The 26,160-nt window shown below is 42.0% G+C and overlaps 1 protein-coding gene across 1 annotated transcript; it reads left to right on the forward strand.

Annotated features, from left to right (window-relative positions):
- The first annotated feature begins 1,085 nt into the window (after positions 1–1,085).
- Positions 1,086–21,080, forward strand: NRIP3 (nuclear receptor interacting protein 3). The gene is made up of 7 exons (XM_012654223.1): positions 1,086–1,327; positions 16,151–16,312; positions 16,804–16,886; positions 18,983–19,122; positions 20,109–20,161; positions 20,275–20,369; positions 20,673–21,080. Exons 1-7 carry the CDS (start codon positions 1,154–1,156, stop codon positions 20,686–20,688), a joined length of 723 nt encoding a protein of 240 aa, XP_012509677.1. The 5' UTR covers positions 1,086–1,153; the 3' UTR covers positions 20,689–21,080.
- Positions 21,081–26,160: the final 5,080 nt, after the last annotated feature.

Raw genomic sequence — 26,160 nt, forward strand, 5'->3', positions numbered from 1 at the left:
TTGCTGCTTTTATTGTTGGTTCTCCTGAGGGTGCAGATCTTTCAGATTCATGCCTGCTCTTGTGAGATGGGGTGGGGAGGGTAGTTTTGGTGGTTTCCAGGGTAGAAACCTAGTTTGTACCAAGTTACAACATCGAAACCAGAACCTAGGGTGCCTGAAGGCCGTATCAGAATGGCTTGAAAGTATGATGATTCACGAAGAAAAACGGGTTCCAAATGCTCCAACAAGGATGCTGGAAAGACTGGCGAAAGACCCTCTCGACGGTAAGCCCTAGCATTTGCTGAGAAAAACGGGTATTTTTCTGTCGGTGTTCCAAAGAGGAGGTGTAGGGCTCGCAGTCGTGTGCGTTCCCCCAGAGGCGGGGACCCTCGCCACTCCCCAACCCCGGGCCGACCCGTGGGCTTCCTACCGGATCTGCTTCCCCTGCTCGGGAGCGCGGGTGCCGGCTCCCGTAGCCTGGGCAGAGGGTGCTTGGAGGAGGAGGGTCCCCGGAAGGCCGTCTCCAGCTCGCCTGCACCCGCTGCCCTCTCCCCAATCACGTGGCCCAGTGGGTGGGGACCAACCTGAAGTTGGAGAAATCCCGAGCTCTCCCAACTTCAGAGTGCGCTGCCCGCCCTCCCGTGCCCGGGCTGTGGGCGCGGGCTGCGGGCGCGGCCCCGGAGGTGCGAATCTGCGAAGCCGAGCAGCGGCGCCGGCGGCGGGACTCGAGGCATGGCCCAGCTGTCAGTGATCCCCGGGTCCGCCACAGCCTGGACAGGTGAGTCGGAATTGGGGGGATGGGGCAGCCGACGGCTGGGGTGTGAGAGGCTGCTCCGGCATTGGGCTCCACAGCCCATCCCGGTCCAGGGGATGCGGGACACCCACACAGGAGAGGGACGGTTGGGTTAAGCGACCATGGTGGCCCCTTGGCCCTCCGGGTCAGTACTGCCTGCGCCGTCTGTGCCTCCCTGGCGTGGGCAGTGCACGCGGGACGCTGGGCAGCCGCGCGCCGGGTGGGGGCGCTGTGCCGGCCCCGCGCGCGCACCGGCTGCTCCCCGTGACGTCACGCTCGGCTATAAAAGGCGCGGTGCGCAGACCTTGCTGGGGCTGCTCGAGGCTGAGGGAGTTGGGATTCGGCGAGCGCCCGGGCCGCTGGGTCGCGGGCGCCTCAGCGATGTTTTACTCAGGGCTCCTCACCGAGGGCGGCCGCAAGGAGACCGACATGCGGGAGGCAGCGTCGCTGCGACAGCAGCGCCGGATGAAGCAGGCGGTGCAGTTCATCCACAAGGACTCCGCCGACCTGCTGCCCCTGGACGGCCTCAAGAAGCTGGGCTCGTCCAAGGACACGGTGAGCCCCTGCGGCTGCGCCTGCCGCTGGACCCCCGCCGCCGCTCCTGCCCCGGCCCTCGGGGACCCGCCACCTTCGCGCCGTGAGGTCTCCCGGGGCCCGACCCTTGCTGCTTTCACTGAGTCACTGTCCGCTGTCTCGCTGTTGTCTGTCAGGGATTCCTCTCCACCCGGCATCCCCCTGCTCGGGTTTCTCTAGGGATCCTGTTGTAGCTTTTCTAGCTAGCGCTCCCTTCGTCTCTGCCCTCCCTGCGTGTGTCTCTCCTGTCCAGTAGAAAGGAGACACCCTGCCTGCCCCGTCTTGCCCTCAGGTCTCCTTTCTGTCACTTTATTCTTAATACCGAATTTGTTTCATGGAGCTTGAGCTCGCAGCGAGGGCAGCCCCCATAGCCTCACAGGCTGCGTGGCCGGTCCTGTGACCCAGACAGAGGTGACTCCTAGTGGGTGTGTGAGAAGGAAAGAAAGAAATGAAAAGGGGGTTTCTTAGTCGCCATATCCAGATGACTTTTGCTGAATCCATTGTCCCACTATGCAAGATCTACTTCTCCGTTTGGTTTTGTTCTTATCTACTTTTGACCTTCCATCCTGAGTAAGGAGAGAAGAGAAGGGGTCGAACGTGAAGGTTACCTGAACCTCAAACACCTCTTCATCGTTGTCATCTCTTCTTGTCTTCCAGCCCCACCCCCAAGGGGTAGAGGGAGGAAGCCAGGCTGCTCCAGCTTACTGACCAGCTAATGTGTGTAGTTGGAGCTGGGGTTGGCACAGTCTTTTTTCTAAGACAATTGTTCTTGGCATTAAAGTAAGAGAAGCCCAGGACTGGGGGTCTGAGTTCAAAGACCATACTGCCCTGTCTATGGAATGGGAATGGATGGCTAAGGGTCACCATTGTAAAGAACAATATCTGACTGTCATTTGTCAGTCTCTGGAGTGGTGTGGGGCCAAATTTATGTTTAGTGTTGTAGTTTTTTTTCTGGAGTTTTCTCGTATTTTGTTTTCTTAAATTTCACAATCACTTTATTTGTTTGGGTAATAATTTCTGAAATATAAATTACCTGTATTTTACAAATGAAATAGGTACTCTGAATAATTTTTCTAGTATTTTTTATTTTGAGCTTTTGGAATGTCTAATTTTGAATGCAGTTCTTGATTCACTGAAATTGCCATTTCTGACCCCAGGAGGGCAATGGAGGGCAGAGGGCAGAGCTTCTGCATTCACTTCCTTTTTCTTTTTTTTTTAAACAGCTCTAATAATACATAGATACTAATACCAGAGTCCCCCTCCCTGCCATTAGTTACTTATGTGCAAGGGATGTCTACTCCACTTATCTTGTTCTGTTTTTAAAAAGATTTTCTTTCTGCACAAGCCGCAGGATAGTCGATCTGTTTCATGCTAACCCAGAATAATGATGAATACATTTCAATAAATGTATTCCTACAAAGGAGATAACTCTCTCTTCACTTCTTTCACTTTAAAGCAGTCTAGATTCATTTAGTAAATCAAGTCCAAGTCTTCCGTCCTTTAGGCCAAAATAATCCTAGTTCGCGAAAGCCTCGGGAATCAATAAATATTAGAAGAAGAGTTAAAATGTGAATTTTTTTCATGCTGGATTTAATATATTGACATTTGGTTGTCCTCGGTTGTCAGGGAGCTTCCTAGTCCTGAAGAACTACTACTGCATCCTTCTTCCTAGGATTCCTTATCCTACTTCATGCTATTTAAGAATTCCATCTGCTTTTCTGACTCCAGTCTGTCTCAGTTGAGGCAGGAAAGCTGACAACAGAGCATAGGCTGCAAAGAGAAAGAAGCAGTGTATTGCCATGGGTGTGACACATAGTGGTTGACTGTGAAGCTCTGAACCGTGGTTTGCACTTTCTGTACCCCATTGTCATGGAGTTGATTTACCTCTTTCACTGTTTTCATACTTTTGCAAGTGATTGCACAGAAGACCAAGAACAGGTCATAGAAACCAAGGCAGACTGAGGTAAGGTTAGGAGAGCTACAGAGCTGGGGCGAGGCAGCATGCTTAAGCTCTCTTGGAACTTATGTTGCAGCCTCAGTACAATCTTAGAAATGATCTTAGAAAAGAAGTATGTTCTTATCACTTTACTTTATAAATACATCTGGTAGGATAGACTAGTGTTGACTCCATTTTCTCTCACTATAAGTGAAATTTGGAGGATGCTAAAATTAACTGAATTTTTCTTACTTGAAGTAGTTTATAATATAATCTCAAAAGAAGGGAGACAAGAAAGGGGAGGGGATGGCACCAGAGAGAGATGGGGGGAGAGGACAAATTCATTTTAATTGACTCTGGGGCTTAAGCCAGTGCGAAGATTGTGGGCAGTTTTTCTTCACACTAGTAACCTATATTTGAATTATATTGCTGGGATATCTGAATTATCTACTTTACCATGCTGTTTCTGTAATGTTCACTGTTTGATACCACCTTGCCAGCCCCTTTTGGATTGTCAGAGGGCACCCATAGGCAATCAAAGGTGGTCATGTTCTCTTGGCCACAGGAAAGTGCCTTTGCCATATTCCTGTGTGTGTGGAGTTGGCTACTACAAAGTCTGCTGTGGAAATTAATCATATTTCTTATGTCTGTTTTTCTTGTTCATCCCTTCATCTCGTATTACTTATTCTGTATTAGATTAAGAATTAAAACCAGAGATGTGGGTAATATTATATATGATTTATTTTTTAAAAAACTTGATAAAGCTAGAGAAAAATATCTCTCGATTCTTGGAGTTTTGCCTATTGTAATTTCTCTTGTTTTAGCTACCAGGTTCATAAAAGTTCTTCTCATTGTGGTAAGGATTTTTTAATTTTTAAAAATAGTCATGTTATGTAATTATATGCTGTCTTTTCTGTATGATACTATTACTGACCTATATGCATTAAGCCATATTCTTAACTTGTCTGGCAGTAGAGAGAGTTTTTCTTTTCTACTTATGATTGATTCTACTTTTAGCCAGATGCTTTTGCAGAACTGACTAGAATTAGGAATGAAGGCCAGGGGAAGGATGGTAGAACACAATGAAGCAAATTTACCAAAAAATACCTGATTAGAATCTGTCAATTAGAGCAGACCTAGGTGGTACCCTATAGATTAGTCATTCATAATGCCACAAGATATCCATAATGCCACAGTCTTGGGCTAGACAATTTTGGAGCCTTAGAAGAGGACCATGAAATACCAGTATAACACCAGGATCTAGCCCAAACTGAAGATTTACAGATCTGTAATTGCATCCTAGTTATAGCAAACATTGTTTGAACACGTGCTTGTGTTCAGGACACAGTCTCGGAGTAGGACCACAAAGATGAAGATAAAAAAGATTCTCTTTATGGGCTGGGGGAAGGATAGGACAGATTAGTTAATATATTACACAGGTATTTATTTAGCACCTACTACATGTCAGGCAGTAATTTAGACATTGGAGATAATAATAGTGAACCAAAACAGAGTTCCTGCATTCATGGAACTCATATTCTTATAAGGGGAGGTGGGCAGAAAATAAAATCAAGTAAATATATAATATATTAGGTAACAATCAGTGCTGTGGGAAACATAAATAAGAGTAAGGGGAATAGGGAGGGCAGTAGCCAGGATGGGGTGGGCTAGAGCCTTGCTCTCTTATACAGGGTGGCCTGGGAAGGCCTCTCTGATAAGATTACATTTGACAAAATACTATCAGAAATGAGGGCGCAGAGTATCTTGGAGACAAGTGTTCTAGGCAAAAGGAACAGCAAATGTGAAGTCCTGAGGCATCAATGTGCTTGAAATGATTGAAGAACTGTAAGAAGGCCAGCGTGGCTAGAGCAAAATGAGCAAGGGGTGGGCCACGGGAGGGTGATAGGAGATAATATCAGAGATATAGTGGGAGGCTATTGTGCAGTCATTTGGCTTTTAATCTGAGATGGGAAACCAATGGAAGATTTTGAGCAGAGGGGTGACATGACATGACTTATTTTATGAAAAGATTACTTAGTCTACTATGTGGTTTAAACCAGTGGTCCCCAACCTTTTTGGCCCCAGAGACCAGTTTCATGGAAGACAATTTTTCCACAGACCTAGGGATGGGGGAGATGGTTTCGGGATGATTTAAGTGCATTGCATTTATGGTACAGTTAAACCTTTCTGCCAATGATAATCTGTGTTTGCAGCTGCTCCCCAGCACTAGCATCACTGCCTCAGCTCCACGTCAGTTGATCAGGCATTAGATTCTCATAAAGAGCACATAACTTGGATCCCTTGCATGTGCAGTTTACAGTAGGGTTTGAGCTCCTATGAGAATCTAATGCCACTGCTGATCTGACAGGAGGTGGAACTTATACAATGATGTGAGTGATGGGTAGCAGCTGTTAAGTACAGATGAAGCTTTGTTTGCTCGCCCACCGCTCATTTCCTGCTGTGTGGCCTGGTTCCCAACAGGCTGTGGACCAGTACCAGTCTGCGGCCTGGGGGTTGGGAACCACAGGTTTAGACTACAGAGGGTAAGAGTTGAAGCAGAAAGACTGATTAGGAGGCTGTTATGCAGTAATTCAGATGAGAGATAATGGTGTCTTAGAACAGTGTGATAGCTGTGAAGGAGACAAGAAAAGATCATCTTCTGGATAGATTTTGAAGGCAGAGCTGACAGATTTAGTTGATTGATTGGATTAAGAGTCTGAAAGAAAAAGTGGTCAAGGATGGCCTCAAAGTTTTTGACCTAGCAATTGGAAGAATAGAGTTATCACTTACTGAAATGGGTAAGACTACATGGAGAGCAGGTTGGGGATAGAGAATAAGAATCAAGAGTCTGATTTTTGAACAAGTTAAGTTTGGGATCTCTATTAGTTATTTAAATGAAGGTGTTGAATTGACAGTTCTACAAGAAGATAAACACCACCACCAGGCACCCTATGCTAGTTGCCAAGATGTTATAATCAAGAAGTGCTAGAAGGCCGGGCGCGGTGGCTCACGCCTGTAATCCTAGCACTCTGGGAGGCCGAAGTAGGTGGATTGCTCAAGGTCCGAAGTTCGAGACCAGCCTGAACAAGAGCGAGACCCCGTCTCTACTAAAAAATAGAAAGAAATGATCTCGACAACTAAAAATATATATATAGAGAAAAAATTAGCCATGCATGGTGGCGCATGCCTGTAGTCCCAGCTACTCGGGAGGCTGAGGCAGGAGGATTGCTTGAGCCCAGGAGTTTGAGGTTGCTGTGAGCTAGGCTGACGCCATGGCACTCTAGTCCGGACAACAGAGCCAGACTCTGTCTCCAAAAAAAAAAGAAGTGCTAGAAGAGTTCAGTGGAAGAAGTGATTATTCTGGCCTGCTGTGATAGTAAGGATGGAAACCAATACTCAATTACAACTTCAGCATTCCCTGTGAGCTAGCTGACTGTGAGATGGTAGGAGAGAAGGCTGCCTCCAGAGTATGCTTTGTAGAACCTCAGAGTAAGAAAAATTTTACAGGTTATCTAGTCTAATTCCCTTGCCCATTGTGAATCCTTTCTAACAAAAATGCAGCCTCCATGGGCAGAAATAATTGTTTTCTCTGAAATAATGTGTCTGTTGGGTCAAAGGCAAAGAAGCAAAACACAGAAGGCCTGGGGGAATGTGACAGGCTGCCTTAGATAGATTCCCATATGTTTTTGAGCAACTGCAAACCCAAGGACAACCTGTCTGTGTTCCCTTGGGGTAGAATGGATCACATGCAGTATATTCAGTTAGTAAGCAGAGAAGAAAAGGAACAGATATTAGTGCCCTTTTAGATTTCCAAGGTCAGAGATAGAGACATGTATACTGGGTTTGACAGGAGTCCATGTTTATCTATAGGCTGTGTATGAGGACTCAAATGGAGTAGGATGATTTCAGGCCTTTTGCGGGGGTTGGGGGGAAGAATAGTATATCCAGCTTCACTTTTAGGCTATATGTGAGAATTTAAAATACATATACAGTTGACCCTTGAACAATGTGAGCATTGGGGCACTGATCCCCTATGCAGTCAGAAATTCACATATTACTTTTAACTCCCCCAAAACTTAATTACTAATAGCCTACTATTGACTGGAAGCCTCACCAGTAACATAAACAGTTGATTAACACATATCCTATATGTTATATGTATTGTATACTGTAGTCTTAGGATAAAGTAAGCTAAAGAAAAGAAAATATTATTAAGAAAATCATAAGGAAAAGAAAATATATTTACTGTTCATTAAATGGGAGTGGGTCATCTTAGAGGTCTTCATCCTTGTATTCACGTTGCATAGATTGAGGAGGAAGAGGAAGAAGAAGAGGAGGGGTTGGTCTTGCTGTCTCAGGGTGGCAAAAGCAGAAGAGGTAGAGGAGACGGAAGGGGAGGCAGGAGAGGCAGGCATACTCAGTGTAACTTTCATTGAAAAAACCTGGGTATAATTGTAATTCAAATCCATGTTAAGAGTCAGCTATATACACATGCATATACTTACTATTATAACGTTTGAGGGCTTACTCTATATCTGACATGATGTTAAATGCTTTATATGGATTCTCTCATTTAATCTTCAAAAAAGCACTGTGAAGTACTTGCTAACTTGAACTCAGCTCTGATTTCAAAGCATATACTTTTAAACACTACTCCAAGTCAGGGGTTGACAAAGTTTTTCTATAAAGAACTAGACAGTAGATATTTTTGGCTTTGCAGGCCAAATAATCTCTGTCTCAGCTATTATACTTTGCTCTTGTAGTGCAAAAGCAGGCATGGATGAAAAATGACTGGGGTTGGTTGTGTCCAACAAAACTTTATTTATAAAACAGACAGCAGGCTGGATTTGGCATGTGGGACATATTTGCTGACTCTTGTTCTATGTAGCTCTAGTTGTGGTTCTATTGCTAGCTAGAAATCTTGGATTTCTCCCCTGGGAGTAAATGCTACAAAGAGGCAGACCTCTGTCAATTCCCCTGTTTGCCAATCTGGTTTATTTTGTGGAGCACATAAATTCATTAGATTCTTTCTGTCTGGGTTCAATGTGGCATGGGTAAAGGGATTGAGAAAGTGGCTTTAGAAGTTTGGGCTCAAATCATAATTCCGTGGCATCCTGCACTGTAGTCTGATTCCTCTCACCTCACTGTTCTTCATACTCTACAGCCTAGTTAGAAAAGATGTTTAAGCAGTGTGGGTGCCAGATCGAGGAACCTCAGCTATTTCTACCCAGAATACAGCACTGCCCACAGGGTCCATTTCCTTCAGAAGCTGTTGATGGTGATGGAGGCAGCAAATTTGAACTTGCCTCGTTCAGGTGTAGATGCTGCTAGCAGCCACATTTCAGGAACAGTAGAGAACCAGGAACTGCTTAGGTTAGTAGCTGCCTTGTTGAGGCTTAGCATAAAGCAGAATTCATGTCAGGAAGATGACTTGAAAATTATGTCCAAACGGCTGCCAGGGTACCTGCAGCACCCATTTTCCTAATTAGTATTGTGTATCTTGAAGGACTTTGAGATAGCCCTTAGAAAGCCAGTATTTCAGTAAACACAGATGAAAAACATTTAGGCATATTTACAAAACAACAGTCAAGGAATGGGGATACAAGTAGTACAAACTATTTGTTATATTTAGAATGAAGGGAATCTGAAAGAATTAGATGATTTTAATCAAGAAAGGCTTTTTGAAGAAAGAAGCACTAGAGATTTGTTTTTCCAGTGCTGTGTCAAGAGCTGGGATATAGCTGTGATCAAGATGGTCAATGTCCCTACCCTTGTGCAATTAACATCCTAGTAGGGGAGAATGAAATAATAAACAAGTAAATAATCAAAATAATTCTGCATTTATAATTACTGTGAAAGAAATAGTGGGATATGTTAGTAACTAAAGAGGTGGGGTACCTGCTTTAAGTAGTATGGTCAGGAAAAGTGTCTCTGAGTAAGTGACATTTGAGTTGAAATCTGAAGGAGTGAGCTAATTATTTCAAATATTAGGGGAAGAACATTTCAAGCAGAGGGAACAGCAGGTGCAAAGGCATTGGAATGGGAAAAGGCTTTTTAGCAAGGAAGTGAGTATGAATGGAGCTGAATCTGAATGAATAAAGGGGAGAGTGGTATGCACATGGAAGTTGGAGGGAAGAGCCAGGGCCAGATGGTGCAGAGCCCTATAGACCATGGTAAAATGTTCAAATTTTTTCTGAAAAACAATGGGAAGCCATGGAAGGGTTTGAGTAAAAGAATATATTATCTGACTTATATTTTTGAAAGCTTATTCTGGTTGCTATGCAGAGAATAGATTGGAGAAGGGCAAAAGAAGAGGCAGAAGACAAGTTAGGAGGCTGTTAGTAACTAAAGAGGTGGGGTACCTACTTTAAGATAAGAAGTGATGGTGGTCCAATATGTTTTGGAGGAAGCAACAGTAGTACTTGTGATGGGCATGGTGGCTCATGCCTATATCCCAGCTACTTGGGAGGCTAATGCAGGAGGATTGCTTGAGCCCAGGAGTTTAAGACCAGCCTTGGTGATATAGCAAGAACCCCCCTGTCTCAAAAAATAAAAATTAAAAAAAAATAGTACTTGGGAGGTTAGGAAAAGAAAAGAATCAAGAATGGGTATATGGTGGTGCCATTGACCAAAGTTGGTAGAAAGGAAGTAACCTAGAATGTTAAAACTGAACAAGACTTTGGAGCTCAGACCTCTTTTATTATTGATGAAGAAAGTGAAGCTTAGAGAAAAATTATGCTCAAAGATTAGTGATTTACCCAAGATAATATGTGACAAGTGGTAATTTGCCAAAAGCATTAATAGGACACCTTCGAGGAATAATAAATAATTCAAAAGAGATTGGGAAGGAGGATGAGTAGTAGTTAGTGGAAGATTTTGAATGCTACATTGGGGATTTTTGTTGGATACAGCTGGCAAGATAACCACTGTAGGGTAAGGGAACCATGAAAGTAATGTTTTAAGAGATTTGTTGGACTTAGCAGTAACATTAGAAATGAAGAGGAAAATGAGAGATCTTAAGGAGGCAGAATTTCACTCACTGATAGGGAATAAGGGAGAATGTGCAAGTTTTATGGGAAAAATCAGTGGCATAAGTTAAGCTTGAAGTACCGTGGAATGTCTAAATAAAGAATTTCAAAAAGGCAGTTAGATCTGTGGGTCTAAAACTCAAGAGTGAGATCTGGGCATGAGATAGAGTATTATCATAAGATAGTAATTTATGCAATGAAAGCAGATAAAATTGCCCTGGGAGGATATGTAGAGAGAGAAAAGAAGCAAAGATAGAGCAATGAAGAACATAACATCTAAGAAATGAACAGAGGCAAAGGAACTAGATACAGAATAAACAGAAAGGTAGTTTTAGAAGCCAGTGGAGGAAAGTTTCAAGAAAAATGGAATATTGAGTTTATTGCAGCATTGTTTCTAATGGCAAACATGTGGAAACACTCTAAATGTCCATTAGTATAATAGTTAACTAGTCAAATCGAGGTATGTTTATAACACAAACTCAAATGTAGAGGATGTGCTGCTATTTTAATAAGTGCTAAGCTGCTTGTAAGATAAGCTGCCTAAGTTATACTGTTTGTATGTGTGTGTGGTGTGCACATGATGTAGTTTTTGCATAATCTAGCAGACACTGTTAGTTGGCTAAATCATCACCCATTTTCTGCCCTTTTCTACCTGCCTGACTCCTCTATTGAGGTTAGAAAAGCTATATTCTCTCCTGCTGTCCCTTGCAGCTAAGAGTAGCCATGTGAGTTCTGACCAAGAAGTTACAGGCAAAAAACTTCAGAGGGAACTCTGGAAAAGTTTTCGCAGGAAGATAGAGAGGGTGGATGGCATTAGCATAGCCCCTTCCTCATTTCTTCAATATGGATGTAATGCCAGGAGCTGGGGCACCCATTTTATGACTCTAAGGGAATGTCCCTGAGAATTACAGGGACGATAGCCCTGAAGTTGTGCTACTGAGCTAATGTTAGCAGCTGCCTATCTCCAGACTTCTTGCTATGTGAGAAAAACAAACCTCCATTTAAATCACTGTAAGTTGGCTTTTCTTTTGGCTGAACTCTTTCCTGCTATATTTTTTATTTAACTTTTATTTTTATAAAAAAATACATATGTATAATTTAAAACTTTTTTTTTTTGAGACAGAGTCTCACTCCATCACCCTGGGTAGAGTCCAATGGCATCATCGTAGCTCGTTGTAACCTCAAACTCCTGGGCTCAAGCAATCCTCCTGCCTCAGCCTCCCAAGGAGCTGGGACTATAGGTGCCCCCCATCACACTGGCTAATTTTTTTCTACTTTTGGTAGAGACAGGGTCTCACTCTTGCTCAGGCTGGTCTTGAACTGCTGACCTCAAGCAGTCCTCCCGCCTCCCCAAGTGCTAGTATTACAGGTGTGAGACACCATGCCCGTCCCTATAATTTAAAACTTTTTAAAATTTAAAACTGTTGCCGTGTTAGGAATCTCCATATTTCTGAGTAAATGGTGATACTGCTATTTTTTGATTTATTGATTTTACATTATTGATTGATTTTCTATTACAATGGATAAAGATTTAATTCTCTTATACCTTGCCATCATATCCCCTCTCCTAGTATACTAATATTCTGTAAAGTAACTGTTTTGGATAAAATTACTGTTTACTGCTTGCATTATTATGACTACGTTCATATTCACAGCTGAGTCAAATGTGCTATGATTATGTTTCCTTTCTCATACAAATATTTGTTTTTCTCAAAATTAATAATTTCCTTGGCATTTTTTTTCTTTACTTAATTTTCTATATAAAATTTAAGTCTCCTTCCAGTTACTTAAAGCTATGGATGGTCTAGCAGTCCATTTTTTTTCTTGGGGACATCCTTCCTAGGGTCCCCTATCCTCTCATTTCATTTTGGACTAGTCGCTCTTAAGGCCTGACAGACAACCTATATCCTGAACTTTTCCTTCAACACCTTCTCAGAATTGCCTTTGCCTTGCTTCTCTATTGGATCTTTTATTTCTTGGATCCCATGCTTTTCTCTTTATTGTCTCCTTCACTTTGGTGGAGCACATCTTTCAGTAGCTTCTTGAGGATGCACGGGGGACAACTTTCTTGTGTCTTGATTGGTAGCTTGGCTAGGTTTAGAAATTATGTACTGTCAGAATAATACTGTCAGTATTACTCTATTGTCTTTTAGCTTCTGTTGGTTACTGTTGAGTAGTCCTATACCATTCTGGTTCCCAATCCTTTGTATTTGGATCATCTTTTTCTCTTTGGAAATTTTTGGAATCTTTGTCATCCATGCTATTCCAGAATTTCACAGTAATGTGAAATCTTGATGTGGATCTTTTTTCCTTCATTGTGCTAGGCTCCATGTGGGCGTTTTCAATCTTTAAACTTATGTCCTTCAGTTCTGGCTTATTATGGCACCACACATTCACCTTTAGCTGTTCTAGAAATCTGAAAGCCTAGCCAAAGTATCAACTAATCAAAGTCTTTTGATTTACTCTTACAAAAAGAATAAACTTTTCGCATTCTTCCCAATTGTGTGGGTCAATTTGGGAGTCTTGTGTAGGCTTTGAACTAATCTATTTCCAAACCTAATAATACTCTCCCTCTGTAGAGGTTCTGATACCTCTAACTCCTCAGCCTTTCCAGAGTTTTAGTTTGAGTAGAAAAACTACTTTTACAGCTAGACACCAATATATGTATTAATAATAGCTCAAACATAATAGTTTTTTTCTTAAGTAACAGTACTTACGGAAAAGTCAGCAATACAGCCCTCTTCCATATACTCATTTAGAGTCCAAAGGGTGACAGTGGCTCTTCTGTCTTCAACATGCGGCCTTTAAGTGGGTCATCTCCACTTCAGCCAGTCAGAAGGGGAAACGAATATGGAAAAGTGTGCTCAGGAGATTTTTATGGGCCAAGTCTACAAGTGGTGTGTGTCGCTTCTCACATTCCATTCTCTGGAACTCAGTCATATGGCCGTACCTAACTGCAAGGAGGTCTAGAAAACATAGTCTAGATTTCTGCCCAGGAAGAAGAGGAGAACAAGGATTTTAATGAACAACTGTCAGTCTCTGAAACTCCAGCATTCTGTGAAATGAAATGGTGTGAAGCACTTAACTTTCTCTAGTCTAGGTCATTACTGCTTTTCTGTCTGCTGTTTGGATTCTAGAATTTTGTCAACATCTATCTTTTTTTTCTAGTTTCCTTTACTGTTCTTTCAGTTCTGATGAATTTAGGCCTTTCTTATTCCTTTACTGTCATTTTAGTGAAATTTTGGGAGCAGAGGTCAATGTGCAGCTATGTTGTCACTTAAAACATGTAGGCATAATAAAATTACCAAAGAAAATAATCTCTGAGGTTCATATGGGTTTGTTGGCTGTAAATTTTCTATTCCTGAACTATCCTATGACTATGTTTTAGTTATGAAAGTGAGTGAAGAGAATTATACGTACTAACATAGAAAAATGCCTTCCATATATTCAACGAAAATAGAAAATTTCATAAGTTTTATAATATCCTACTTTTATGTATGTTTATAAATGTATTAATATTTTTGAAATGATATACTTCTAAATTTAATGGCCATTATTTAGAGGGAGTAGTACTAAGAAAGGGTTGAGACGTTGGGGAGGCTTTTGCTTTTTTAATTTTATATACTTAAGTGATATTTGAATATTTTGAGCATGTGTTTAAACCTTTTTTTGGTTACTAAAGGTAAGAACAAATAAAGGAATAGTCAGCAGGACCGAGTATACCAGCTAAGGCAAGTAAAATCAAGACTGAAAAATGTCTACTGGATTTGGAAATTAGGAGATCATTATTGATGTTGTGGGATCAGAAATGATCTCCATAAGGAAAATGTAGGATATCAGGAAATAGACGTAGTGGTTTAGGCTTTAAAAAAAAAAAAAAGCCAGACCATTCCAGACAAGGATATGACTAGAGGAGAATGTAGAGTTGAGAAGGCAGGATCTGAGGTTTTGTGGGGAAGTTTTCTCCCCAATACCTAGAAACTTTGAATATGTTTTATAGCATATGGAGGAAGGATCCAGTAGAAAGGGAAGCAAATACAGAAGAGGGATGACTTCAAGGAGAATTATTTCAGAATTTTCCTCATTTGTCTCATCTGTCCTTTGATGATTAGACTCCTCTGCCTATTAAGAATAACCAGATAAAGTGGTATTTGGCAAAACCAATGTAGAGGAAGAGCCCCAACCTTTAGGTAGAAGGGCCTTGATTAGAGGGCCTTTGAAGCCACTTCCAATCTTAAGTTCTATAAATCTAATTTATCTTTGTTGGTCCTGGCAAGCATGGACTTAACAGAAACAAACACCCTGCTTTAGTAGGGCTTGAGCTAGGAATCCAGGTTAATTGGTAAGAGCGATTAGAAAGAAGAATTTCTGTTTCTTATGAGGAGTAAAACATTCTCCCAGTGTTGCATCACAAAATCTGACAAAGTTAGCACTTCCTCTAGACCCTTATCAAGCTAAGAAGCTCTCATTTTCTTCATAACTGCTTCTCCCTCCCCTTTTCCCAAGGATACTAATTTAGAACCTGCTTTGCCAAGTATCAGTGTATTTTGGGAATCCACTTCTTCGTCTCACCAGGGTTACAGTGAGTCATGGCAGCGACTCCATTCTTCCTTAGAAATCTGTAAGGTGGCAGATAATGAAGACCTCCAGTGCTAACCCCCTCCCCAGAAAGATTCTAGGCTCTGGGCCTCTAAGAGTGATGCCCCTCCCCCTAGAATCAGATTGCCATCTGGTATATGTTAGATAGAAACTTGGGGTTAAACTCTATCCTTTGAGGGATTTTAAATGTTATTGTAAACTGGGCATAAGATGTTTGTGTATAGAAAGTTACCAAGTCAAATGACTTCTCTTCAAGATATATCTTAAACTTTCTGGAGGCCACTTTGAGTAGGAACATTAGAGCATGAATATATCTGTCCTAGAAACTCCCTGTTAAGCTGAAAGAGCAGACTTGAACTCACACTCCTCATTCTGCTTCCTAACATTAGATTTCCTGGCCCACATATAAGCTCTAATTAAGTCTCCTGCTTCTTGGTTGGTGTCTGCCCTTTTTATACCCCCACTTTTGGGGCCATTGAAGAAAAGGGGGATGGATGACAAGACAGGGAAGGAGGAGCCAGTGGTTGGAGGCCCATGAGTTGTCAGTGATGATGATTCCTGTGGGTTCTGCTAGGTTCCAAAGTGTGTCTGTTGAGAGGTTTGCTAGCGGGTGTGTATTCCTGTTTTCCCACCCTATCCACCCCATGAGTGACTCAGCCCATGGGAGGGCCAGGCCACCAAGGCATCCACAGACTGGGTCTAAGTGATAAGACCATAAAGGAGTGAGACTTGATGCAGAAGTAGGCAGAGCTTCTGACTACCAGAGCTTCTGACTACTAGTGCTAGCTAAATTTCTTCAGCCTATGAGAATTAACTGCCTTTTCTTTAAGGCACTGATTTTCAGTCACCTGGAAGATACAGAGAAGATAACTTATTCTAGATTGAGACCACTTTTCCCTTTAAATGCCCTTGTAAGGGGAGGGGAAGACAGCAAGCCCAGGGTAGTCCAAATCACAAGGGTCCCTCAGTTCTCTTGAGCCATAGAATATTCATTCACCTCATCCACATTTCCCAGTGTCCTACTTTGCTCTTTCATTCATTCACTGTGGCCTACTGCAAATTGGTTTATAGTACCTGCTCTGACAGTACCAGTGAAGTCCCCACTTGAAAGAAGAATAAATAAGAAGCGAAGATAGAGCTCAGTTATGTGAGGCTCCTTCATTATTTCTGTGGCACCTGGGGGACGATGGGACAGGCGGATGTGGCCTTTCACTAAGAAGCCTCTGTTTTCTATTCCTCAAGCAACCTCATAACATTCTGCAGAGGCGCCTCATGGAAACCAACCTGTCTAAACTCCGAAGCAGTCGTGTCCCGTGGGCCTCAAAGACCAACAAACTTAATCAAGCTAAGTCTGAGGGGCTAAAGAAGTCTGAGGATGATGACATGATTTTGGTTTCTTGCCAGGTAATGTCCTTAGAATAGCTTATCCTACTTCTCTGGAAAGTAGGATTTCAGGCCTTATATGATCCCAATAGTGGGGCCCTCTCTTCCAAACTTTATAGAGTGTGGATCTTATTATGGAATTGATAAATGAGTTTTAAAGGGGGAAAGTGGATGCAATATTTTGCATGCATGTGCATCCTTATGGGAGGAAGGACTACAGCTTTCATCCGATTTACAAAGTGGTATGTGATTTTTAAAACAAGATTAAGAGCTACTTGGTATATGGAATGAAACACCCAACGTCCTTTGGGATTTTCTGTCAGCCCTGGATTCATCAGGAAAAAGAGCCAATCAATCAAAGGCAGACTTAGTGGGTAAAGATGGGACACTACCAACCCATAATTGGGAGGATGCAGCCCTGCCTTTCGTATGGCATCTGCTGCTTACTTTCCGCATCTCCCATCCCTTTTCCTTCTCTGGCTCCTGTTGAACAGTGTATTTCCTCCCCACAGTGTGCTGGAAAGGATGTGAAAGCCTTGGTTGACACAGGCTGTCAATATAATCTCATCTCTTCAGCCTGTGTGGACAGATTAGGGTAAGTAGCTACTTGTGCTGGGTGGAAGTCAGATGTGAATGTACTCTTTGCTTCATCTATTTTGAGGTTAGAGATGGTGAGGGTCTTCACAGAGGCTCAGAGAAAATTGTGCAAAGCTCAGATCTCAGCTGAAACCAGAGTCCTTAGTAGAGGGGAAGCATGGTGGGTTGTCAGGCAGCTGGGAGCAATCAGTGAGCCAGGGAAGCCTTCAGCTTTCTGTTAACTCTCACCTGTTAAGTTTTGAGCAAAGACTTCTGGGCTCTGGAATGACAGAGTATGAGACCCATGGCTTATTATGTGTCCTGCCCTGTTCCACCAGACAGCAAATTAGAAGGAGCTGTCCTGCTGATGTACCCCAGAAGAGTAAAAGCAGGGATGTGGTTAGGCTTAGCTTACTTAGGGTCCTTCTGGAGGACACACTGCCTGTCCTTAAGAAACATCAGTCATAACTGAGAATAGGGTTACAATTGCTGCTGGGCCTGGAGCATAAGAATGATTAGTCAATAGTTTCTTAGTGCCTTTCCTCTCTGTAAAAAACTTGTAAAACTGGGTACAATGAACACTATTTGCATGATGGGCACACTTACAGCCATGACTCAAGCATTACAAAAGCAATCCATATAACGAAAAACATTTGTATCCCTTAATATTTTGAAATTAAAAAAAAAAAACTTGCAAAATTGGATCCTACTGCTTCCCTTGCTAGGGATTGGGTGTGAGGCAGACACCCAGTATATTGAATATCTTTAGTTCTCTAGCAGCTAGAATTGGGTTCGCCCTCTTTAGTCAAAGAAAGCCATTTTGTATCTTACCTCCTTTTTACTCAACCTCTACTTTTATTTCTTTCCTTCTTCCTACTATTTCCTATAAAGGACCAGATAGGCCTGAAGTCTAGCTCGGAATCAGTAAAATCAACCCAATATTATTTTCTATACCTCTAGCCCTAAATATAATAAATCATTCCTCATCCCAAATCTCTGTAATGAAACCACTAAGATAGATATAGTCCATTTTGAGCTACATTCAAGACATCCATATTCTTAGGAAGGGTTTGCATAGGGCTTCATTTGTATAATCATTGACCCCTGCCATATGATCTATTACCCTTACCTCACCCCTCACCACCACTGTGATACTTTGAAGTTGACTCTAGGGTGTTGTACATTACTATTTAGGATGGTGGGGGAAGTATAGGACTTAAGTGCTCTTATGGGAGGAATCCTGAGTGTTTATGTGGTGAAGAGATGAGGTACAGTGTAACATGATGGTTCCAGAAAGACTAATAATGTCCTGGTGCATAATTAGGCAGCAGACTGCTATGATTCCAGAGGAATTAATAACCATCTGTAAAACTGCAATTATTTTTCTTTTGGATGGGCTATAACACCAAAAGAGAGGAATTGGAGGAAAGCAGAAGTATTGGCACAGAAAGTCCATAATTAAGTATTTATCCACCAACCCATAATAGCTCGGGTACTAGCTATTCCAATCAGCTTACATAACTGTGTCAAACCTTGGTACTGTTTCTTTCCTTCCTCCCCTGCACATACAAGTTAAATTAATGAGGACTTTTTCCATTATATTCCTTGCTGATACCAATATCAATGCATTTACCAAATAAGTCCTTGCCCCCACTAACATTATAGCCTAAGACAAACTGATAAGGATAGACTCAGATAGAAAGGACAAACAGAAAATTAGACATGAACCTTCTAAAATTAAGATTAACCTGCCCTCTCTGTTATCTGTTACCCAGGGATAGGTAAAAGGACATATTAAGTAAACTGCCTCACACAGAGATGGGGATGTTAGGATACAGAACAGGATTCTCTCAATGTGTCAACTCCCCCTTTTCACCAATGCAGGTAGTGACATAAGCTTTCTGAGAACAGGAAATGAGTCTTTATTGTTTTTGTATCCCCCTAGCATGTTTAGGACAAAGTGTTGAGACAACAAGTAGAGGGTGGCTAGTATTTTTCAGGTAAATTAATCCTAGGAAATCCCTGGAGAATTCCAATCGTGGGTCAGAAGGTAGGCATTGCTAGATTCTACAAGAAACCTCTAAGGGAATTTTAGTACCTTTCTTTCTGGTGCAGACTCAAGGAGCATGTCAGATCTCGTAAGCATGAAGCAGAAAAGCTTTCTCTACCCCGGCATCTCAAAGTAGTAGGCCAAATTGAGCACCTTGTGATCACACTGGGTTCCCTCCACCTGGACTGCCCAGCAGCTGTGGTTGGTGAGTAGAATTGGCGACTGGACCTATGAACCCTAATGTAAACCCTCTCCCTACCCTGACCGAACCCTCATAAGGTCTCATGTCTGTAAATACTAAATTTTCAAAATGGTTCCCATTTTCCTGTACTATAGTAGGCCTTGTCCCAATTTTTACCCTCCAAAGTACCAGATGGGTGCTGAGCTACATTCAAGACATGCTGAGAATCAATCATAAAAAGAAGTACAGAGCTCAGATAAAAAATTCAAGCAGCAAAGAAACAAACATTTTTGTGTGAAGGTGAAAATGTCCCCTGAGAGCTTTCCATGAACTAGTTGGTGGCAGAAGGAAAGATCCTCTTACTCCTTTGCCATGAATCCCTTGATAATTTTTCACCACCTCGCACATTTGTCCTCGTACGTTTCTATTCTGGACTGCACAGAGTTACTGGTTTTTGTCTAAAGGCCTTTGTCCTTTAGAATTGAAGACCTGGGTTTGGGCTGGGCACACGGTGGCTCACGCCTGTAATCCTAGCGCTCTGTCAGGCCAAGATGGGAGGATTGCTTCAGCTTAGGAGTTTGAGACCAGCCCGAGCAAGAGCGAGACCCCGTCTCTACTAAAAACAGAAAAATTAGCAGGGCATGATGGTGCTTACCTGTATCATAGCTACTTGGGAGGCTAAGGCAAGAGGATGGCTTGAGCCCAGGAGTTTGAGGTTGCAGTGAGCTATGGTGATGCCACTGCACTCTAGCTGGAGCAACAGAGCAAGAGTCTGTCTCAAAAAAAAAAAAAAACAAAAGACCTGGGTTTGAATCTTGGCTCTATAATCTTGTAACTTTAATGATCTGGAAAAATTATTTAATATACCAGATGTTTAATAGATCAACACATGCTTATTGGATGGATGGATGGATGGATGAATGGAACCTAATGGTGATCAGGCTGACTTCTAGAGCAAGGAAGGAAATGGCTGAATCTTAATTTTGTTCTTTTTTTTTTGTTTCTATTAGAGGACAATGAGAAAAACTTGTCTCTTGGCCTCCAGACTCTCCGATCCTTGAAGGTAGGATTGACCCCATGTTCCCCTTGATACTTCCTCTTCGAGGTAGGGATCCTCTTACATGGAGACCCCATAGTGGGATCATTGACAGTGACCAGTGATTCTCCTATTTTCAGTGCATCATAAACTTGGATAAGCACCAGCTGATCATGGGGAAGACAGGCAAGGAAGAAATCCCTTTTGTGGAGACATTTTCTTTGAATGAAGACAAGTGAGTGTCCAAATGGGTCAGGTCAAGTCCCATTTATTTGTCAAGAGCTGGGGGGTTCTCAGACAGGATATGGGGTTGTAATCCTGCCTTTGGCTTTCAATCATACCACAAGTTCATGCCTCCTCACCCCCAGAGTTCACCATCCCACAGAACTCTGTAACTCACACTTCAGAATGAGTAGCAATGATACCACACAGAGTGGTGGGGAAAACCAAGTAGCTTTTAAACCAAAATTTTACTTGCCTTCAGCTTAACTTCTTTGAATTTGGTATCATTTCTTCTGATATTTCTTTCTCATTTCAGCACTTCAGAAGCATAACTACAGCCTGCAGCATGTCTGCACGTGTGCACATATACCAGGTTGACAGAGTGAGAAAACTGGATTTGAACCAAATGCAGTAGCAACTTGCTGTGGACCAAGTCCTTCCCTTTAATAGAAGCTCCAGGGGCTCCTTCCCACTCAGACCTCTCTAGACTATAGTCTGTGCTTAGAGATCTTGTCTGGTTATAGACATTGGTTTTTTACTACTTTAATTTCTTAATTTATAGACCCTTTTTGACACTGCCAGGTCTAACTTGTGGCCTATTTCTTTGCTTCTTCCAGGAATTTGCTTTTATTAGTCAAGTAGAGGAGCTGCCAGGTTCTTTTTCTCCATACACTTGCTTCTTTTCCTATAGGTAAATGTATAATAAATAGGAAGCTGACCTTTATCTCCTTTCAGCTGTTTCAAAGAGGTACAGGATACCATGTCTTGGAATTAGAATTTCTTCTCATTTGTTCATTGATTTCTCAATCAGGTATGAATTGATCTGAAAGATCCTAATCCCAGAGATATCATCTAGTCCAACTCTTTCATTTAAATGTCCAGAGAGGCAAGTGAATTGTCTAAGCTCATATATTAAGTCAGTGGCAGAAGGGACCTAGAACTCTGACTTCTTAGCCAAGGCTCCCATGCTGCTTCATTTGTCTTCAAGCCCTAACAGGAGGGCAAAGAGGAGAGAGTGTGTTAAAAAAAAAAAAAAAAAAGGCAGAGTAGGGGAAGAATATGCTTTGGAAATGGATGCTAGAATGATCTGAGTAGCCCTCCCTCCTGTGTGCCAAGCCCACTAAAATTCTCTGGCCCCAAACTGTCACATTTAGGCCCTCATCTCGGTGCCTAAAAACTGAGGGTACAAAGATGCATGAAATGGTCTCTCACTGTGAACTACTTGGAGAAGAGGAAGGGAAAGGAACCACAGAAAGAGGAATACTAATCCCTCTCTGAGATGGAATTGAAGGCTTCAGTAAGTAATCTGGGCATCATTATCAGACATTGATTATTCCCAAGATTCAGTCAGTATTTCTGCCTAGTCTGTTATATGTTTGCAAATGACTCAAGTAAGTGCAAACAAGGGTATGGAAAGGAGATGAAAAACCCCAGAGCATGGCCAGAATAGAAGGGAGTAGACTTGGTTGAATCAATTGGTGGGGAGGCCTACCTGGGGTAACCTTTCTGGGATGGAAGTAGGGAATGAAACTTCCAGGCAGGGAATTGAGGGTTGGGAAACTCTTTTTCTCTGTCCTGTACACAGGGAAGGAGCTGATAGTGTTAAGGACAACCTTTTATAACTGACCCCTCTTAAAAGGTTAGGTGTTTGTTGGGGTGTCAGCTTAGACACACAAGTATCTGTAATGGAATTTCCCCTTCAGTTCAGTCATAGAAGTGCTTGAAGAAATCAGAAAAATAGCTGGCTGTGGGCATTCCTTTAAGATATTCTCAAGTCTGCCCTTGGTTCATAACAGTAGTTTTCAGAATGCTTAATGGATCCTACTTTGAACCTTGCCAAGTACCACCAACTGTCTTGTATCTGGTGTTCAAACTGCCCTTACCAAATAACTCTTTGGAACTCTGAATTATTTTGGCCTCACAGAAGCTCCCTGAAGACTAGGAACTTGGTGACCCCTATTTGAACAACTAGGTTGCATTACTGCAGTTAGTTGTCACTGGGCCATTCCCTAGGTCTCTTTCCTATCAGTCTCTACAAAGGAAGGTAGATAGAAAACTAAGCACAGCCATGGTTGAGAGGCTACCTCTGAAGCTCAGCATGAGTGATCCCAGGGTTACCAACCTTCAGCACCCACTCCAACATCACCCCATTCTCTTACCTAGGAGGGACTTGTACCTTTCCACTGAGGCCTCTCTATGCTCTTCCCCTAGCTATCATGGCAATACTTTGGCCTGCTTCGTATCCAGGACTGAATTGAAATATTTCACCCATTATTTCCCTACTTAAAAGTTCCACTCTGAGCCTTAACTCTTGGCCACAGTGAGGCATGCTGAAGGTTCCTTCTGGTTTATCCTTATTTGGATTCCCTGTGGACCACGTGAGGCCAGGAACTCTCAGGTTCTAGAAAGACACAACTGCCCTTTGAGTTGAGGATTATATGACCCAGAGGATAATCAGATAGGCTTTAGTGATCCTTCTGGCCTCTGAAAATCAGTCAGTGATTTTCCAGTTTTGGAATAGAAATATTTGGGGTAAACTGAGCTTAGGATATCATAATCTCAATGCAGTCAAATCATTCGAATTCTCTAAACAAATAATTGTGTTTTAAACCCCAGGCTTGATAGAGGCTCCTAAAAATGTCTAAAGACAATTATGGGAAGTCTTGAGTTTCATTAACCTTCTTTAAGTGCTGCCAAGTTAACTACTCTGATAGACTATATCTCCTTGATGTTCAAGAGGGACCACTGGGTCTACTTTTTGGGGGCTGGCAAGGTAAGAAAGTGAGATCAGTTTTTCCTAGATCCTAGAATATTCTGGTACCTCAGATTAAGGGTGTGGGAGAAAGGGTGTCTACCCAAGTCATAGTTCTTAGGTAGTAGCAAGAAGTACTAAATCTTCCTTATTAGATGTCCATCTCAAATATAGGGAGTTTGAAAAATATTCTGTCATTTGATATTTCTATGCCAGAATCATTTGAGAAATGAATGTTTTCTGACTTTTCTATTTCCTTACCCTGCATACACAGACCCTACCTGGTACAATTTTCTATTTCTTAGCTCAAAGTATCTATAGAAAGGATTGCCTGGTATGTCTGCTGCCCTCGCTCTTGTGTAATAGAAATAACTTTCCAGGCTGGGAACATGGAGAAGAGGAACTGGATTCCTTGCTCCTTCTGTTGCCAGGCCTCTCTGCATTGGCACTTTATCTATTCAGTGTTTCTGGCTATGTTGGGTTTATTTGTGAAACTGATGTAACAATAAAGTGAAATCTACCCCTCTGTGTGCTTGTCTGACGAAGTCTGTGTGTCAGGGTCCCAACCTGGAAGATAGGGGAGCCCAGGCACAGCCTAATTGAATCAATGTTTCTCTCTTAGGGCCTTCTAAACACAAGGCTTTGTGGTCCTCACTTCCTCCATTGCTACTAACCCTTCAGCTCTGTCTTACTGGCTGTAGTATGTCCTTGGGAAAATTAATTAACCTCACTAAGCTTGGTTTTGTAATTTTTGTAAACCATAAGACAAAAATAAGAATAGTACTTACCTCACAGTGTCAAATGAGGTAACTCATGTAAAGTGGTTAGCATATGGTAGTCACTCAAAGCTTTACATATGAGAATCTTTTATGGTGGGTGAGTCAGCAGTATGTGAGAGAACATTTACTTCTAGAAAGGGAAATATTTAGTTCAAATAGGAGAGGTTTGGGAAGGAAAAGGGTTGAATGAACCTTAATATATAGTTAAATTCATTGTCTAAATGGCATTCCAAATAAATGAGCTTTGCAGATGATGGAAACTTACCTTTTAAGTGTTAATATTTTTGCAGTGTGTTTAAGTAGTCAACAAGCAACATGTTTTAGCTGCGACAGTGGTTATTGCCATCTAGCTAGAATTATGGTTCTACTATTCAGAAGACACTGATGTTCCACCTCAAATGATTTTGTCTTATTTTTGTCCATTTATTCTAAGAATAAAAAATGTCCAAAGGTTTACCTAACCTGGCCCTTAAGCAATGAGCAACAAACTCAATATTTGTAATTATCTCAAAAGAATAAAACCATCAAAATTGTTTTAACAGAGTTAAAATATATACATCATGACTTTTGTTTTTTAAAAAATTTACTACACTTGCATAGTGGGAGAAAACTTGGATTAACAGAAATTCATGTGAAGATGATGTTTTAGTTGATTATACATCATATGTAGAAATATTAAGGACTTTGTGTATAGGAGATGTCATTTGTAAGACAAAGACATGTATATAATTGGTGGAGCATCCAGGAAAAGGCAGTGGTAACATGATTATTGTCTTCAGAGCTGTCATGCAGAAAGTGCTCTTTCTGGTGCCAGAAGGCAAGCATTTTCAATAGGTAGAGATAGGACTCAATTGGAGGAAGGCATCTTCTGTGACCTAGGGACTATGCTAACCCCTGCAAAGAAAGTAGTATCGTTCATAGTTTTGCAGAAGAGAAAGCTTAGGCTCAGAAGAGTATCAAGATACAACTATTGAGCATAATTAAGTGAGTTGTTTCTAAATTCTCTTTCACTGGAAGCGAAAGGTGGGATGATCATTTCCTGGCAATGTTATGAAAGAGATTTCTGTATTGAGTGGCAAGTTGGATAAGGAGACCTCCGAGGTAATTTCTAATGCCAAAACATTTATTCTGGGATATCTTTATTACTTGGCATTGTGGGCCTATAATCCTAGAGCTTTGGGAGGCCAAGGCAGGATGACTGCTTGAGGCCAGGAGTTTGAGAAAAATTAGCTGGATGTGGTGGCATGCACCTGTAGTCCCAGCTACTCGGGAAACAGGTGGGAGGATTGCCTGAACCCAGAAGTTCGAGGCTGCAGTGAGGTATGATCACACCATTGCACTCCAGTCTGGGGGTGACAGAGTGAGACCCTGTCTCTGAAAAAACAGATTTTAAAAAATGGCATTGCGAGTCAAATGTACCTTCTTATTGACTCATCACTATGAACATAGACTCACTAAATTGGACTGAAATTATGAGCTTTTTACCTAGCTTTGAAGGGTTACTGTCTTTACAGGCTACTGTTCTCAAGAAATAAGAAAGCAGAGACAAACTAGTCTGTGTGTCATAGCTGACTCCTCTGTCAGCTGCTGCTTCCTTTATCGGTGCATCCTGGGCTATAATATGCTGCTATCTTATTTTATACTCACCTGTCTGGCAGATGACCTACTTGAGGCTTTTTCTCCCATAGTGTCAAGCATGTGGACATTGTGACAACTGTTTTCTCAGAGAGCTTTTTATTTAAGGTGTGGAATGTTCTGAAAGACTAAGGCGGGATCTTTACCTGCTTTTAGATAGTGACTTTTCCAAAGGTTCTAGCAGCCTGATGGCTACAGGCCTCATTCATTCTTTCCAACACCTTTTTTACATTCTTTCCTGGACCTATGCCTCTTCCAGCAAATTTTAGCCACCATAATAATGAGAGGGGATTTCAATCTGACATTGCTTTTACTGGAGCCAGAGTAGCCTCCCAATTTGTAATTAATACAGGAAAACTAACTTTCCAGGGAACCCAGATATTCCAATGTCAACACTCAAACCCTGCCAGTTGCCTTGAATAGGAGAAGTGGGAGTATGATTGATTTAGTAGAGGTACTCGTATTTGCCAGGGGAGAGACTTGGAGGGCAGAGGGAGTGGGGACATATAATCTTCTGTACTATGATCCTGGATGATAGGAATTTAACTCTGTTTTCATCATTAAGCAGACTAATATGGGGATTCTGTGATGAGATGCTAGACTCCTTGGATACACTGGATGACCTTGTACTGGGGTGG

Source organism: Propithecus coquereli, unplaced genomic scaffold, assembly GCF_000956105.1.
Source record: "Propithecus coquereli isolate 6110/MARCELLA unplaced genomic scaffold, Pcoq_1.0 Scaffold44, whole genome shotgun sequence".
In the NCBI taxonomy this organism is placed as follows: domain Eukaryota; kingdom Metazoa; phylum Chordata; class Mammalia; order Primates; family Indriidae; genus Propithecus; species Propithecus coquereli.